Source organism: Nipponia nippon, unplaced genomic scaffold, assembly GCF_047370975.1.
Source record: "Nipponia nippon isolate SJK-2023a ecotype South Korea unplaced genomic scaffold, ASM4737097v1 scaffold_1, whole genome shotgun sequence".
NCBI classification, from domain to species: Eukaryota; Metazoa; Chordata; class Aves; order Pelecaniformes; family Threskiornithidae; genus Nipponia; species Nipponia nippon.
The window spans coordinates 51,090,731-51,104,440 of record NW_028262290.1 but is presented as its reverse complement, the minus strand read 5'-3'; the positions used below and the strand labels follow the sequence as shown (position 1 = coordinate 51,104,440).

At 43.7% G+C, this 13,710-nt stretch overlaps 1 protein-coding gene across 5 annotated transcripts in view; it reads right to left on the bottom strand.

Annotated features, from left to right (window-relative positions):
* The window catches only part of OSBPL1A (oxysterol binding protein like 1A), a 77,655-nt gene extending 64,379 nt beyond the window's left edge, over window positions 1–13,276 (bottom strand). Inside the window, exons 1-4 of one of the 5 annotated variants that reach the window (XR_015704141.1) lie at window positions 12,365–12,504; window positions 7,564–7,686; window positions 2,780–2,865; window positions 479–553 (exon numbers count right to left, since the gene is read on the bottom strand). Coding sequence is in view for 4 of the 5 variants with exons in the window: in XM_009471244.2 (XP_009469519.2) it covers window positions 479–553; window positions 2,780–2,865; window positions 7,564–7,699 (297 nt within the window). In the remaining variant the exon portion in view is untranslated. Of the gene's footprint in view, window positions 1–478; window positions 554–2,779; window positions 2,866–7,563; window positions 7,700–12,338; window positions 12,526–13,240 lie in introns of those variants that run through there. The other 4 variants (XM_087754862.1, XM_087754853.1, XM_087754846.1 and 1 more) reach the window with 4 other exon arrangements.
* Between the last annotated feature and the right edge of the window lie 434 nt (window positions 13,277–13,710).

Here is a 13,710-nt window from a genome sequence, read left to right as displayed (position 1 = left end):
GTACTTTAGCAGTAGATGGGAGATCTTTACACTGGTTTCCACATGGTAATTAGCACCTGCAGCTAGAGGTAGTGCTATGCTTTAGCATTTTCTGACACACAGCAGAAGCAGAACAGAAGGAACATCAGTTAGTTACACAACTGATGCACAGTGCTACAGTGGAAGACAACTACTTTTTTTTTTCTGTCTGCCAGCAAAATCTTTGTCAATAAAAAGCTAAAAAAAAAAATGACAAAGTATACCAAGGAAAACCATGGACCAGTCTTCTCCTGCCTTCAAGAAAAGATATCTGTACTATGTTTTCATTTTGGACAGTTACACCAGCTAGGCAATATGCCTAGTTCTTTTGAATGCACTGTACCAAAACAGATAACTCCTTTTTAGACAGTGTAAAAACATCATTTTGAAGTGATCTTTTTGCTATTATTTCCTTAATAATTCTATGATTGAGGCTTTAAAAAAAGGGAACATACTTTACCTTACGTCCTGTGAAAGCTGCACGATGAAGTGGAGTGTCCCCCATGTCATTCAGCACATTCACATCTGCACCAGCCTAAAGAGCAAGACCAAAAGACATCTCAATGCCCTTCCAACTACATAGCTATTGCCTTCGACCAGGGGAAGGGGGAGGACAGGACACTAATGTAGGCCTTGTGGCAAATCAGATCAGAACTGTAACACAGCCATCCTGGAAATTAAGATAAAACACATATGTAAGATTCATAACCAGCATTCTATAAACCACTTTAAAAAAGGAAAAGTCTCCTGTGTTTTTTCCAGGCATCTCTCTCACTTTTGAGAAGAAGGTATATAGAAAATAAGTTTAACACAGGGGGTGGAGGTGCTGTTGGTGGGGTTTTTTTTTGTTTTTTTGTTTGGGTTTTTTTTTGGGGGGGGGAACAACACAAAAACCAAAACAACTTATTGAAAGAACTGCAATGGTACTGGATAACGTGTACACATATTATTACAGACATACACACAGTAGCACCAGCCTCTTGGTGCTCCTGATTTAACAAGTGGAGTTCTCTCTAGGCACCTATTGCTGCTCTTCCACTTGAAGTGAAACTTCCATGTCAGCATTAAGATGGTACCATCTGAAACTTAACCTTTCTCCTCCCTTTTCTCTTATACAATCTTTGTCTTGAATCTTCCTTCCTCCTGTCACACACTTTCTCTAGCCCATACCTTTTCTCTGAAAGGAAGACTGCTTGCACTGGCATTGTTCCAGGAAACCAAGAAAGCCTACCCTTCCTTCCTTTAAGCATTTCTTCTACAGCACTTTACCTAGCCTCTCAAAAAGTCAGAAAGAGGGCAGGATATATATAACTTTATCACATATGTTTAGATCACATAATTTAGCCAGATCACTGCTGCCTGCCTAAAGTTAACTGATGAACCTGACTCTAGTTCCAGAGCTCTGTTTCTGACCATACCTCATTCACTTGCTCTTTCAGCACAAAATCTAGGCACAAGTACACAGAGACACCTGTATGTGCCTAGCTTTCAGAGGTGCACAGCCTCCTTTATTATGCCCCTCATTCTTTAAATAATACCCTTTCAAGAGCCTTATCAGCAAAGAAGAAAACACAAAGTTACACATACTCTTTCAACTCTGGAAGTGTTGATAAACGCATTAAGTGACAAAACTTTACCTTTTGCTTTAAGTAGCCCTCTTGGATTGAGAACAGCATTATCTACTGAGCAGGTGTGTAGGCTAGAGAAGGACTTCTCAAAGAAATCTCAACTTTGTTTCCTGCTTTCGTCACGATTATGGCTGGTAGCCTTTATTCCAAATGAAATTCAAGTTTAGGTTAGCTACCTTTGGATTTGAGGCTGTTTAGTGTGTTCCTGCCATCTACAGCAAAACCTCTCAAACAGGAATAGAGTATAATACAGTTAAGGTTGGTTGAAGCTACCCTGAGAGCCGAGGGTTTAAAAAAAAAAAAAAAACAACCAAAAAAACCCCAAAAAACTCAGACAAACAATGGCAAATGCAGTGCAGATCTGGCTATGAAGATACAAATAGGTCAGCTTTGACCACAGAGGTTTATAATTTCTAAGTTCATCACACAGTTCATTATTTCAAAGATATTAGAAAGAAATAACGAGTCAAACTAAGTTAGCCTGTGCCTGGAAAGAAACACATAAAAGTTACTTTGCACAGAATTCTGAACATACTTCTGTGCACAACATCCGATTAGATAACACAGACGTTTTTGCATTTGTAACACTTTAGCCTTCCCTGCAACTCAGTAAGCAAAATCGCCTAAGTTACATACTTTAGGTACTACAGTAAGCTAGATCAGGCCCTTGAAACATTTGCATTACTAGTATCAGATGTTGGCTTACTATATGCAGATATCCACTGAGCCTGAAAAGGGCTGAAGCTTTCACAAGTGCATACCTATATACTACACGTCATTAATTCCTAAATTCAGATGGTTACATAGATAAAAACACACACACTTCATGAGAAAGTTAGCTAAGTACTGATAGCTGTAAAAAGTGTTCAGAGTAACAGCTGTATACTATGGTATAGACTTCCAGTGTCACCATTTTGGATCCTTGTAAACTGGGCTGATCTTAATATCACAACTATTGCATTCTTAGTTTTAATAATCAGCTTAGTTATCTCTACGTTACATGCAGATAAACTGTAGGAGTGGCTCCACTTCTCTACAAAGCTGCCTTTCTTCTATCACAAAAACCTGAATAAATACTGCTTCTAGCAAAACAGAATTTTCTGCCTTATATACAGGGGCAAATAGAAATATACCTTCAGCAAATCCTCTACCACAACAGCATGTCCGAAGTAGCACGCAAGGTGAAGAGGTGTCCAACCCATATTAGATTTACTTCTGCCTAAAAGACAAAACAGGTAAATTAAGTTTTGGTCACATGGTACAAAAAAGATCTTGTCACGTGCTTGGAGGTTGGCATGGATGATCATCCTTCACAGGAACAGAGGAGCAAGGAGGCTGGAAGTATCAATACTATTCATGTCATCTGAATTACTAAATCAGGATGCAGTCTAAGAACATTAGATTCAAACCTACAAAATCTTTCTGAAAGGAAAAAGTCATGTGGTCTGATGGAGAATACAACTTTTGTTTTCATGTAATACTTTGTTCTTCAACAGTAGCAAGAAGCTTCAGTTACTTTCAGTCACTATGAAAATAGCACATGCAAGTACCCATTTCTCTCGTTTATCAAAACCCAGTTTGCTTTATCTGATTTTATATCCTGCACACAAATGAGAGGTAGGACAACTCACCTTTCCAAACTGATGATTCAAACCAAAACAGGTGGGATGGCCTAATGTTAGGGTTTTTTGTTGTCTTGTACTTGTACTCAATTTTAATAAAGATAGCCTTACTAAGTATCAGGATTTGAAATCTTTGTACCCTGCAGAACTCATGTACCATCTACAGCTGCAAGCCTCTGCAGGAATGATAAGCGTAAGTAGGAAGCAGGCACAGAAGTGACCATGCAAAGGAAACTATCATTTATGCTTTAAAGAGCATTTAAAGCATGTCCTGGAGGACTGGCTGTATGAATGAAATTGAAGAACTATTCTACAATCACTTCTTCAAAAGCAAGACATTACAAGTATTAGAGATTACTAATTTAACAACTCATGTTAGTTTCCAGTTGCAACACTCGACTGTACTAAGCAAAGCTGATCTGTGCTTTGTTTTTACTAAGGAACAGACCACAGCATTCCAAGTGCCATCTAAAAGCTATCATTCTGTATTTGGAAGCAAAATGAAAATGAAGCATTAGAAATTGTTTTGAAGTTACTGCCACCATTAAGTTTTCCCTTTTTATGTATCCTCAAGCATTGAAGTCTGGAACATGCATAACATTAAGTTTGCCCTGAGGGGACAAGCCACTAGCACAAGGGAAGAGAGAACTGCTGGTCTTGCAAGTTCATCATTCTTTCTGATCTCATATTACAAATTAACATTAGGATGTGACTCACAGCAAAAATATTTTCCCATTTCTTATAATTGTTTCCAGCCAACATTTTTGCCCTCTGTTGGCTATTTACTTTGTTATTTGGTTCTCTCTCTTCTCAACTCCTGCTGTTGTTCCAACCACAGATTTAGTATCTTCCCCCCATCCCAGTCTGGCCTACAAGAGAACTCCTGCCCTATGTGACTGATGGGCTGAAAGTACCACAGAAGATAAATACTGTGTGGACGACTAATTCTGGGGCTACATATCCTGGACAACGTACTAAGTGGACATCATTCATCCCTCAGTCTAGTAGAGAAGAAGGTTCTTTCAAAGAACACGAAAGAGGTCCAAGTTGCACTGAATTCATACAGTTAGCCCAAGACAGTCATTAGTTACAGCACTGACAAGACAGTGCTGCTGTTAAGAAATTTGGTCATGAAAAAAAAAAATAAGGAACCTGGCCAGATTTGTAGTTCTTACTGAATTAAGTGCCAGAGGCCCTTCTTCTGCATCCACTCTGAATGTTTGCATTTCTGATGTTAGCTGACCAGTTACTTCTCAAGCTCTCGAGGTGTTTGTTACTTCTCTCCAAGTGACCACAAGTGTTTGCACTTTTTTTTTTATTAGTATTTTAAACCAGGACATCATTACACTGAAGAGAATACAAGGACAGGAAAGCAGAATAAACAGAATAGCCCTCCCACCCAGTCCTTTGCTTTGATGCCAGTTAGTCTCATTGTTAGCATTTGTTTAGAGAATGGAGACAAACTAGGCAGTCATCTCCTGGCTGTAGTCTGCCAGGCTACTGTGCAGTCACTCAAATGTATATTTTGGCATAACACACTGTTGACCATTGACCTTATTTTACAGTTTTCTTACTTTGCAAAGTCCTAGATATTCTATTTCCTTGTATTTAAGGACAATAAGCTAACATAGCCTTAGAAAATATGATAGTTTTGGATGAAACCCAGGTTTAGTACTGTTTTAATGCGGATACCTTCTTCTGAAACCAGTGAACTGAGAAAACTGGAAATGGAAGTTCACATCATTTGGCTGGATTCTCACCAAGCAAGTCCTGCTTATCTCCAAGTATTGACTGGCTAAAATCTAGTCACAACAGAAAAAAGTAGGAGAAGCCTGGATTTACTTTCTCTTCCTTCATTTTGGCTGAAATCGGGATGTTCAAGATCACTCTTGTCAGACTTCACACTTGTAAATCTAGAGCACAGCCTCAGATATAAACTCACCCTTTGAAAGACAAGACAGGTTTTACAAGATGTTGAAGGTAGGCTTTGACACCCAGGCGCATTAATGTGTCTGACTTATGTCTCCTAAGGCATGCTCTGGGGAAAGTTTATACTACCTCCAGTACAGTCTCCCACCTGCTCCAAAAGTACTTTATTCCAAGCCAAGTGTCATTGCCACATCAGGTGCAAATCCTGAAGGAACTGCTGCAGCATTGAAGACATTCCCCATACCCTGACTTTCTAGGGATATCTGATTATCCAGAAGGTAATGACAGAAGGACAAAAGGCTGTAGGGAAGAGAAGGAAGATTATGGGTTGCAAAAAGTCAGTTACAGTCTACAGCCTGTATTTTAGTTAATCATCATGTGGTTGTGCAATTACTATCCGGTAGTACCTAACAGATCAGGATTTGTAGCAAGACATAGTGGTTTTGCTAGTGAGGAGGCAGAATGGCAGGAGTAGCTATACTGCCGAGGCTGGCTGGCCTGAATTTGTCTTAGACTATTTCCAATGGGGTACTCTACAGGTGCAAAGCGATTGAAACAATCAGTCTCTGAAGAGTGACTGTGAAAGAACAGAGATTTAACTCTGAAGTTTCACACAACCAGAACAGTTCCCCCAGGGAACACTTTAGTTACATTTCTGTGTCCTCTAACATTCAGAAGAACCAGAATGTAGAGAACAGAAATTTCACTGTGTATAGATTCCATATTCAGAATTATTTTGTTTAACCTAAACTATCACCAGCACGTTCCCTCTAGTTTCTTAGACCTCCCATTAGCAAGCATGTATTAGCTGGCTGGCCATGTGTTGGTAAATTGGAAGATTGACAGCTAAGCATCATCTATCTTTCCCTTCATTAGCTGAATCTCTTCTACCTAGCTGCAAACTTCACAATACTAACACTTGACTTTGAGCAGGAATGCTGACAAAAGACCAGTCTGCTTGATATAATACAGGACTGCAGATTATGCCATTTCATTATGCTTTCTTGACTTCAGATTATGTTTGAGAACACACCTGAGAAGCTCTGAAATCTCTTTTAAGCACAAGAGACTCCAGCAACTTATTTATGGATACTGCTGCATGAATCTTAAGGTATTTTTATTCCAGCTGTTTAGGCACTACACACAATGTCATGAATATTTGCAAAGGACATACTTGTGAGGGTGGAAGACTCTAGATCCATCGAGCTCTGTCTAGTTTCCCCCTTTAAATTATGAACTAGCTCCCTGAAGATGAAGTATCAATGATTTGGGGTTTACAACTTGTTTTTCAGAGGTGAGCACATTAACTATCGAGAAAACACAGACATGACTGAGTAGTCAAACAAAAGGTTGACTAAACTGATGATTAAGAACTAGAGTTGGGAAAGGGATAGAGCTTGTTCAGATAACAGGCTTTCCTGCTCTTTAGGGCAAGGTGTTCCCTCTGTCATGGCTGAGAGGAAGCATAGTTGCTCTCTCCCCTCTCCCTTTGCAGCACTATCTTCTCAGTGATGCTTAACAGTTAAATGCTGAACAAAGAAATACCAGCCCATGCAGAAAGAGTGGGATACGCATGCACTTTTTTGAAGCAACCAGAAACACAGTCATGTAAATAAAGAGAAATAGAAAGTTACTAAATGAATAAAGAAATAGGGCAGTCTGTGACTGCTAACAAGGTTGCAAATCCAGCCCCAGTTTGGAGTTTTAATGCTCAGCAAGTTGCTTAGCCATAACTATGTTAGCTATGCATCTGCAAAACTTTAATGTTGGCCAAAGACACAGACACACAGATGACTGGCAGTTTTACTTTCTTTTCCCAAGTAACCTAGTATACTGCTAGTAGTAAGAAGTACACATTTGTTCCAACCATTCCGGCAAGTGGCAAGAGATGTAGATGCTCCTACTACATGATAATGAAACATAGGCCTTTAAAAAAAAAAAAAAAAAAAATCACACCTGGCAGAGCACAATTAAACTACCGAATCTTCTCTGCTGCCTTGCTGGAGACTCTTTACCTCCTTGAACCATTCCCTGGCACCATGGTCTGTTTTGTTTAATATTATAAAGCTCCAAAGTTGGCATAAGCATGAACACAGGCAGAAAGAGGTACTGATTCTTTGTCTTGACATTTCTAGCTTCTGTGAATTACTCTGAGGTTTTCTGTACATTACATTTATCTGTAGTCTGCTTTTATGATCTCTCCCCTACACAAGTATGGCCTAAGAATCACAGGGTAAAAGCAGTTGTATAAGTGGTTTTTATTACTCTGTTGAGAGCTCCAAAGAAAGCAAAGTTATACTATCAGTATGTTTCACTACCTGTGGCTTTAACAGTGAGGTGACAAACATTTGAGGAAGGCTACTAACCTTTACAGTTGATATCAAAGCTTATTTCTCCTTTGTTCATGGTATTCAACAGCTGTTTAACTTCTTCAGCATTTCCATTTCTAGCATCATGGAGAAGCTGCTGTTCTGCTTCAGTACTCATCTCTAATAAAGACATGAAAGAACCGATTTTGCAATCTCTTATGCTGCTATAAGTTATGGCTTAATATTATGTCACTTTTCTCCCTTATTTAATATTAACATTGGTATGAGAAACACAATTATTTCTTATGTGGAACACATTTAATGGGCAAGCTGTTTTCAAGGGTCCCCCACCCAGACATGCCACTAAGAGGCATTAAAATTCTTCATACAAACAAAGCAGTTAAATAACAAAATATCTGTGTTTTCTTGCTTCTCAGTTTTCTAGGTTCTAAGTGTGGCTTGAGAGTTGGAACTGTATGCCACAAAGGAGGCAAGCTTTGCTACAAGCATAACCAGTAAGCATTTACTTTTTCCTCATAAGGTTTTCACCTTTACCCCTTAAGGTTTCCAGAGGCAAATAAAAAAACAAACAAACAAACAAGACATATGCCTTTTAGCCCAAGTATTTCTTCAGAATTAACTGAGGCTTATTTTGACTGCCAACCCTGGGGAACAGAATACACCTTCACATGGAGGTCCTCAGATATCCATCAGTGACTTGTACGATCAGCTCTTGAACTCAGATACCTGAGCCCCCTCCAACCTTGATATGAAGGGGAATCAGATACTCAACAACTTTGTAGATTTGACCTTATCTTTAAGCACAATAGTACAATATAAAGACGTTAACATGCGACTGTAAAGCATAACTAGCTAATTCTCATCTTACCATTGCTTTTGAACTACAAAAAAGGTGCATTTACATCTTTCAAAGAATGAAGAAAGCAAAACCTGTTATCATGGTTATTTTTACAGCTCTCTGAGACCTTTGGGCACGTGATACTGCTACTTACCAGGTCTCTCACTGAATACAGTTATTAAGTAATGTCTTGACCAATCTTTTCACACTGACAGAATCACAATCTGAAGCTCTTTTGCCTTTTATTTTTTAAATGCCATTACATCAACTAGGCCCAAACGCAGCACAGCTCAGCACAGGCAAAACCCAACTTTAATGTCCCATTTAAATACACTGTTTTTAAGAGGTGTCAAGAAGCGATTTTAAAAGCAGACTCAAAAGACTGTGCTGTAATACACAACTTATTGCTGCTAAAAACAACAGTAAGAGAAGAGGTTGCCCAAATTTAGTGTCTTCAGTTCAGCAACTTCACCTGACACACTAGGTTTACCAGATCCTGCAGAATCTAGATTTCTAAGTCAGTTAATGACTGCAAAGAACACTACTGGCCTCACATAGTTAGCTTTCCTATACTAGCAGAGGTTTTGGTTGGTCTGACAAACTGTTTACACTCTGCTGTATTGGACAGGCAGCTTGATTGCACCACACACACTCACAGCTAAAATAGATGCAGGGAGCTCTTTGACTAATGTAAGATGAGAAGTCACTCAGCAAGAAAAGAGACAGTGAGAACACTGGGTAAGCAATAATAAGCCTGTAAGTGACAGATCTTGTAATATTCAAGACTGAGACAGAAGCCTAGAACAGGACAGACTGCCAAAGCACTAACAATACAGAGAAGAGAGTTTTCCCTACCTTTTGCTCAACGAGCAAAGGGAAACAGGGAATCCATTTTCAAAGAATTTGACAGAGAGACTAAGCAAGCCCTTTCTAGCATGTTTCAGAAGAACAGACTGGATCAGTCACCTGCAGTCTACCACAGACACAGGATACAAATGCTTTCTCCAGCAGTGGTTAGACAACACTCTTGTTTGTGCCTGCTTTTCAGTTCTACTAGAAAAAAAAAAAAAAAAAAAAAAAACAGTACTAGTCCTTCTAGTAACCCTTCAAGCCCTGAAGCTACCTTCTCCTTTAAACAGGAGTCTATCCACTTCTCTGAGGCAACACAGCAGAGTTTGTTGTTACTGGGGCAGGTATAATTTTCCTCAGTGACTCAGTTCTAACAGCATCTAGAGAAAGATCAAAATCAAATATGTTAATGTATAATCAGTCTGTAATACTTTCTCTGAAGCCGAGTGATACTGTTTCAGGGGGACACAGAATGCAGCACTGAGAATCGTACAGACAAAAGCTAAAAGGATAGTTAGAGCTCATTTTGCTGGCCTACCCATCAGGGATGGGGGGGGGGGCGGGAATCAGCAAAGCTCATCTTTCATTTTCACCCCCTCCCACACAATATTTCTTTACCGATCTCTCAAATGCCTCAGATGAGAGAAACACACTCCTGTCATTACCTCCTGTATCATTTGTCAACATCCCACATACACAGCAGGTATGAAGAGCAATGCACTTTCAACACATTAAGAACTTGTGGTTTCCATTTGATATTGATGAGAAGGAAGAAAAGACTGCTTGGGAAGGGAACCAAGAAGCTGATCCAAATGCACAACTCTTGTATGCAGCAAGGCCAGTTACATACATGAGCAGAATCTTAAACAGCTTAAGATACACAGAAAGCTGAATCACTGTGAAATTACTTGCATGATTTTTCTCCTCCCAAATAGACACTAGGTTAAAATGACGGATTCGTTTGTACTCTTACAGCAAATATTAGCAGTAGAGTGACATGCATAGTAACATGGCTAAGAAAGGTCTGTCTGCTTCACTGCTTTAGTTCCCAAAGACTTCGCTGTTTAGGCCAAGCCTCCAATCTCAAATACACTTTGTAAGCTTAAAGCATGCAATGATGCAGAAGAATGACTGTCTGGCTATTAGTCATAGTTAGAAGGATCATTCGCATGAAAATGTTCCTACAATTGGGGCTGGAAAGTGAATCTGTGTGCAGTTACTCATCAGACAAGTGATACAGAACCTAAAGTTTTAGCTAACAAGCTAAATGAAGTGCCTAAATGAAGCTGGCAGCAAAGGTGGTCTTAACAGAACTTAGCATAATCTTGAAAATGCTGTTTCAAGCAACAGGATTTGCTCTATAATGGAGATGAGCGACCACCAACAAAAGTTTGAGTGGCAAGTTTAGAGTACGGAAAGAAATCAATACACGGGCACTCAGATGCTATGCGCTTACAGCTGTAGGTCGTCCACCTGCATTCCCCTGCAGGCAGGAGTTTATTTGGTCACATGACCCACCGCCAAGAGAACTCCCCAATCCTCACCCACCAGTTTTGGTGTGCCGAGCCAGACCAGCAGCACTGAGGGAGAAACCTAACAGCTTAATTTGGATTTATTAGCCATAAGATACTACTAACAGGTTAATCTATATGAAACATGCTGCCTATATGCAAAGCTACGAGCCACTTAAGAGAGTGGACATCTGTTCAGTCAGTGGTGTTGCCAGTATTACCTTATTCCGTTAAGCAGCTGATATAGGTTAAACTGCCTTCCACAGCTCATCTTTATGCCTTGTGCTACTGAACGGCTTGTATGGTAGTCTCTACAGTCACTGGCGTACCATGAGAAAACAACACAAGAACAATATTTAGTGCCTCCTATACAGCCGAGATGTGACTGCAAGGCACTTTGGTTGAACTCATTAGGACTACCGGAGCAGTACTTGACTGCTAATTGAATCTTATCCTTTAAGGAGGTATAAAGAATAGCATTAAGATGTCCTGCTTTTATCTTTGTCTATGAGACCTATGCCAGAGTGATCTTCTCACGCTATTACAGCGTCTGTCTTCACGCAGGGTTTGTTTCCAACACAGAGTAGAGAGCCCAGGTTACCATTCTGCCTGCACACCTGCTTAAGGGAGTTTTGCAGAATACTTAACCATGAAAGGCCACTTAACTACTTATATACAGACTACCAACTTTACCCAAATGCTAGGAGAGAGTCCAAGCAAAAAAAAAGCTGCTTTTCTCACAAAGCGGTCTACAAAGACCTAAAGCGCCATCCCTGACCACAGGGCAGCACTATTGATAAGACCCACTTGCTTTTGCTTTGATTTCTTTGATTTTTGCTTTTGATTTCTTCTCCTGCTGAGACCTCCTGGCACGTACACAGCCCAGAACAGCGACAATACACACTAACCAGAACATGGCTGGTTTTCACTCTGCTGCAGCTTGACAAGCAGCTAAAGCAGTACTGGCACTGCCCAATTTAATGTTAAGGCTGAGTCAGCAGCTACTGGTTGCATAGGAATTTTTCTATTCCTGACAAAGAGTAAGGTTGGTAAAAATCACAGCACTGGCTAGTATTTCAAGAGATCTCCCTCTAGCAATGAAAACTAGATTCCTGTAGGAAAGGATGATACCTGCTTAGGAGGACTTCTTACATGTCCCAGCAAGCACACATTATGAAGTGATGCTTGTAAAGAAGGAGGACAAAATGCACCAAACCGCACAAACAGACGGAACCTGTCTACAAACCCACACAACACACTGCACTGACAGGAGCTGCTCCAGGAAGAAAGAGCTGCAGTACTAGAAGCACGGCTGACGTTATCTAAAAGGAGTCATTTTAATCATCAGGTAAAGGGTTCTAGAAGTTGAACACGCTTCTATGACAGTCTCATGGCACTTCATGTGAAAGCACCTATCTAACATAAAGTTACTGTCTGCTCAGTAGCAATTAACACGGATGCAATAACACAATATCTGTTCAATACCCTTGCCAAGGCAATAGCTTTTTAAACTAATCCTCATTCTTAGGCATCGCCTGGCTGTTTTCTGCACATGGTTTAGTTCTGTTACGTCAAAGGCTTTCTTTCAGCCCAGGAGCTCTGAATAAGCTTACCAACCACAGCTAGTGCGAGATCTCACCGGATCAGCAGGCGAGCACAGTCCCAAGCAAGCAAGAACTTCAGCAGGACCGCTGGAGATCTCTACGCGCGTCTGAAACGGAGCAGTTCCCTTCAGCACCGGTAACTAAACGCTTTTTAAGGCGACAGGCTCAGGCGTCGCAGCAACTGCACTTCTTGCCTATGGGAAAGGTGCGGTCAGACCACCGCACCCCGGCCGCCCGCCCGCAGCTTCGCCGCGGCGACGGGGCAGTTGCAGGGAGGAGGAGGAGGAGGAGGAGGGACGGGGACGGGGGACACCCGCGCACGGCAGCGGGCGCTCACGCCGCTTCCTGCGGGCCAGACCGCCCCCCGCCCGCCCACCGAGGCTGCCTCTCCTTCGGCTCCCCAGCCCGTGGGCCGCCTCCCCGCAGGGCGGGCGGCTTTGCCAGGTCACGCTGTGGGACGCTCTGAGGGGGGCAGAAGTGGCGGCACCCCCATCCCACCCCCAAACGGTCGCAGGAGAGAGGCGGCGCCTGAGGCGGCCAGCGGCCCCGGGTCCTCCGGGGCGGGCGGCCCGGCGGGGATACGCAGCCCCTCCCGCAGCGCCGGCCCTGCAGGCCTCCCCGGCCCGGTCCGGCAGCCCCGCCGCGGCCCCCGCAGCCGGCTCTGGCTGAACTTGGCGCCCCCTCCCCGCCCCGGGAGCAGCCCGGGAAGAAGGGACGACAAGGGACATCATTACGGCAGCGACCGAGCGTCTCCTCCCGTTCCCGCGTCCCCTCCCCCCCGGCGCACCTCGGAAGAAAATACGCCCGGGGCGGGCGGGCTGACCCGCCTCCGCCAGCCTCACCTCACCTCACCGCCCCGCGCAGCTGCCGCCGCCGCCGCTCCCCCCCCCCCCCCCCCGTGCGATACGCACCGGTCCTGCACGTGACCGGCGGCAGCGGCGCCTGGGCAGCGCGGGCCGCTCCCCCCCCCCACCGCCGCCGCCGCCGCCGCCGCCGCCGCCGCCCGGCGGGGCCGAGCTCCGCCCCCCTCGCCACGGCCCCGCCCTCCCGGCCCGGCCCACGGGGCTGTGGGCGCCCGCCTCGGCCCCCCCCGCAGGACCGCGTCGGCGGGTGGGGGGAGGCGGCGGGGTCCTTCTGCACGCGTGGGGCCGGACCCGGGGGTCCCGGTCTCGCCGCCGCGGCCCCGCGCCCGCCCGTTTTCTGAGAGAAAGAGCGCAGAGCGGGCGCGGCCGGCGGCGGCCGCCCTTCCCGGGGAGGGACCGGGACGCCCCTGCGACCCCGGGGCTGCCGGACGGACGCTGCCCGGCTCTCGCCGGGGCTTGCTCGGCTGCTGGGTGGGCGGCTCGGGGCCCCTCTGCCCCGAGAGCAGCGCAGCCCGCGC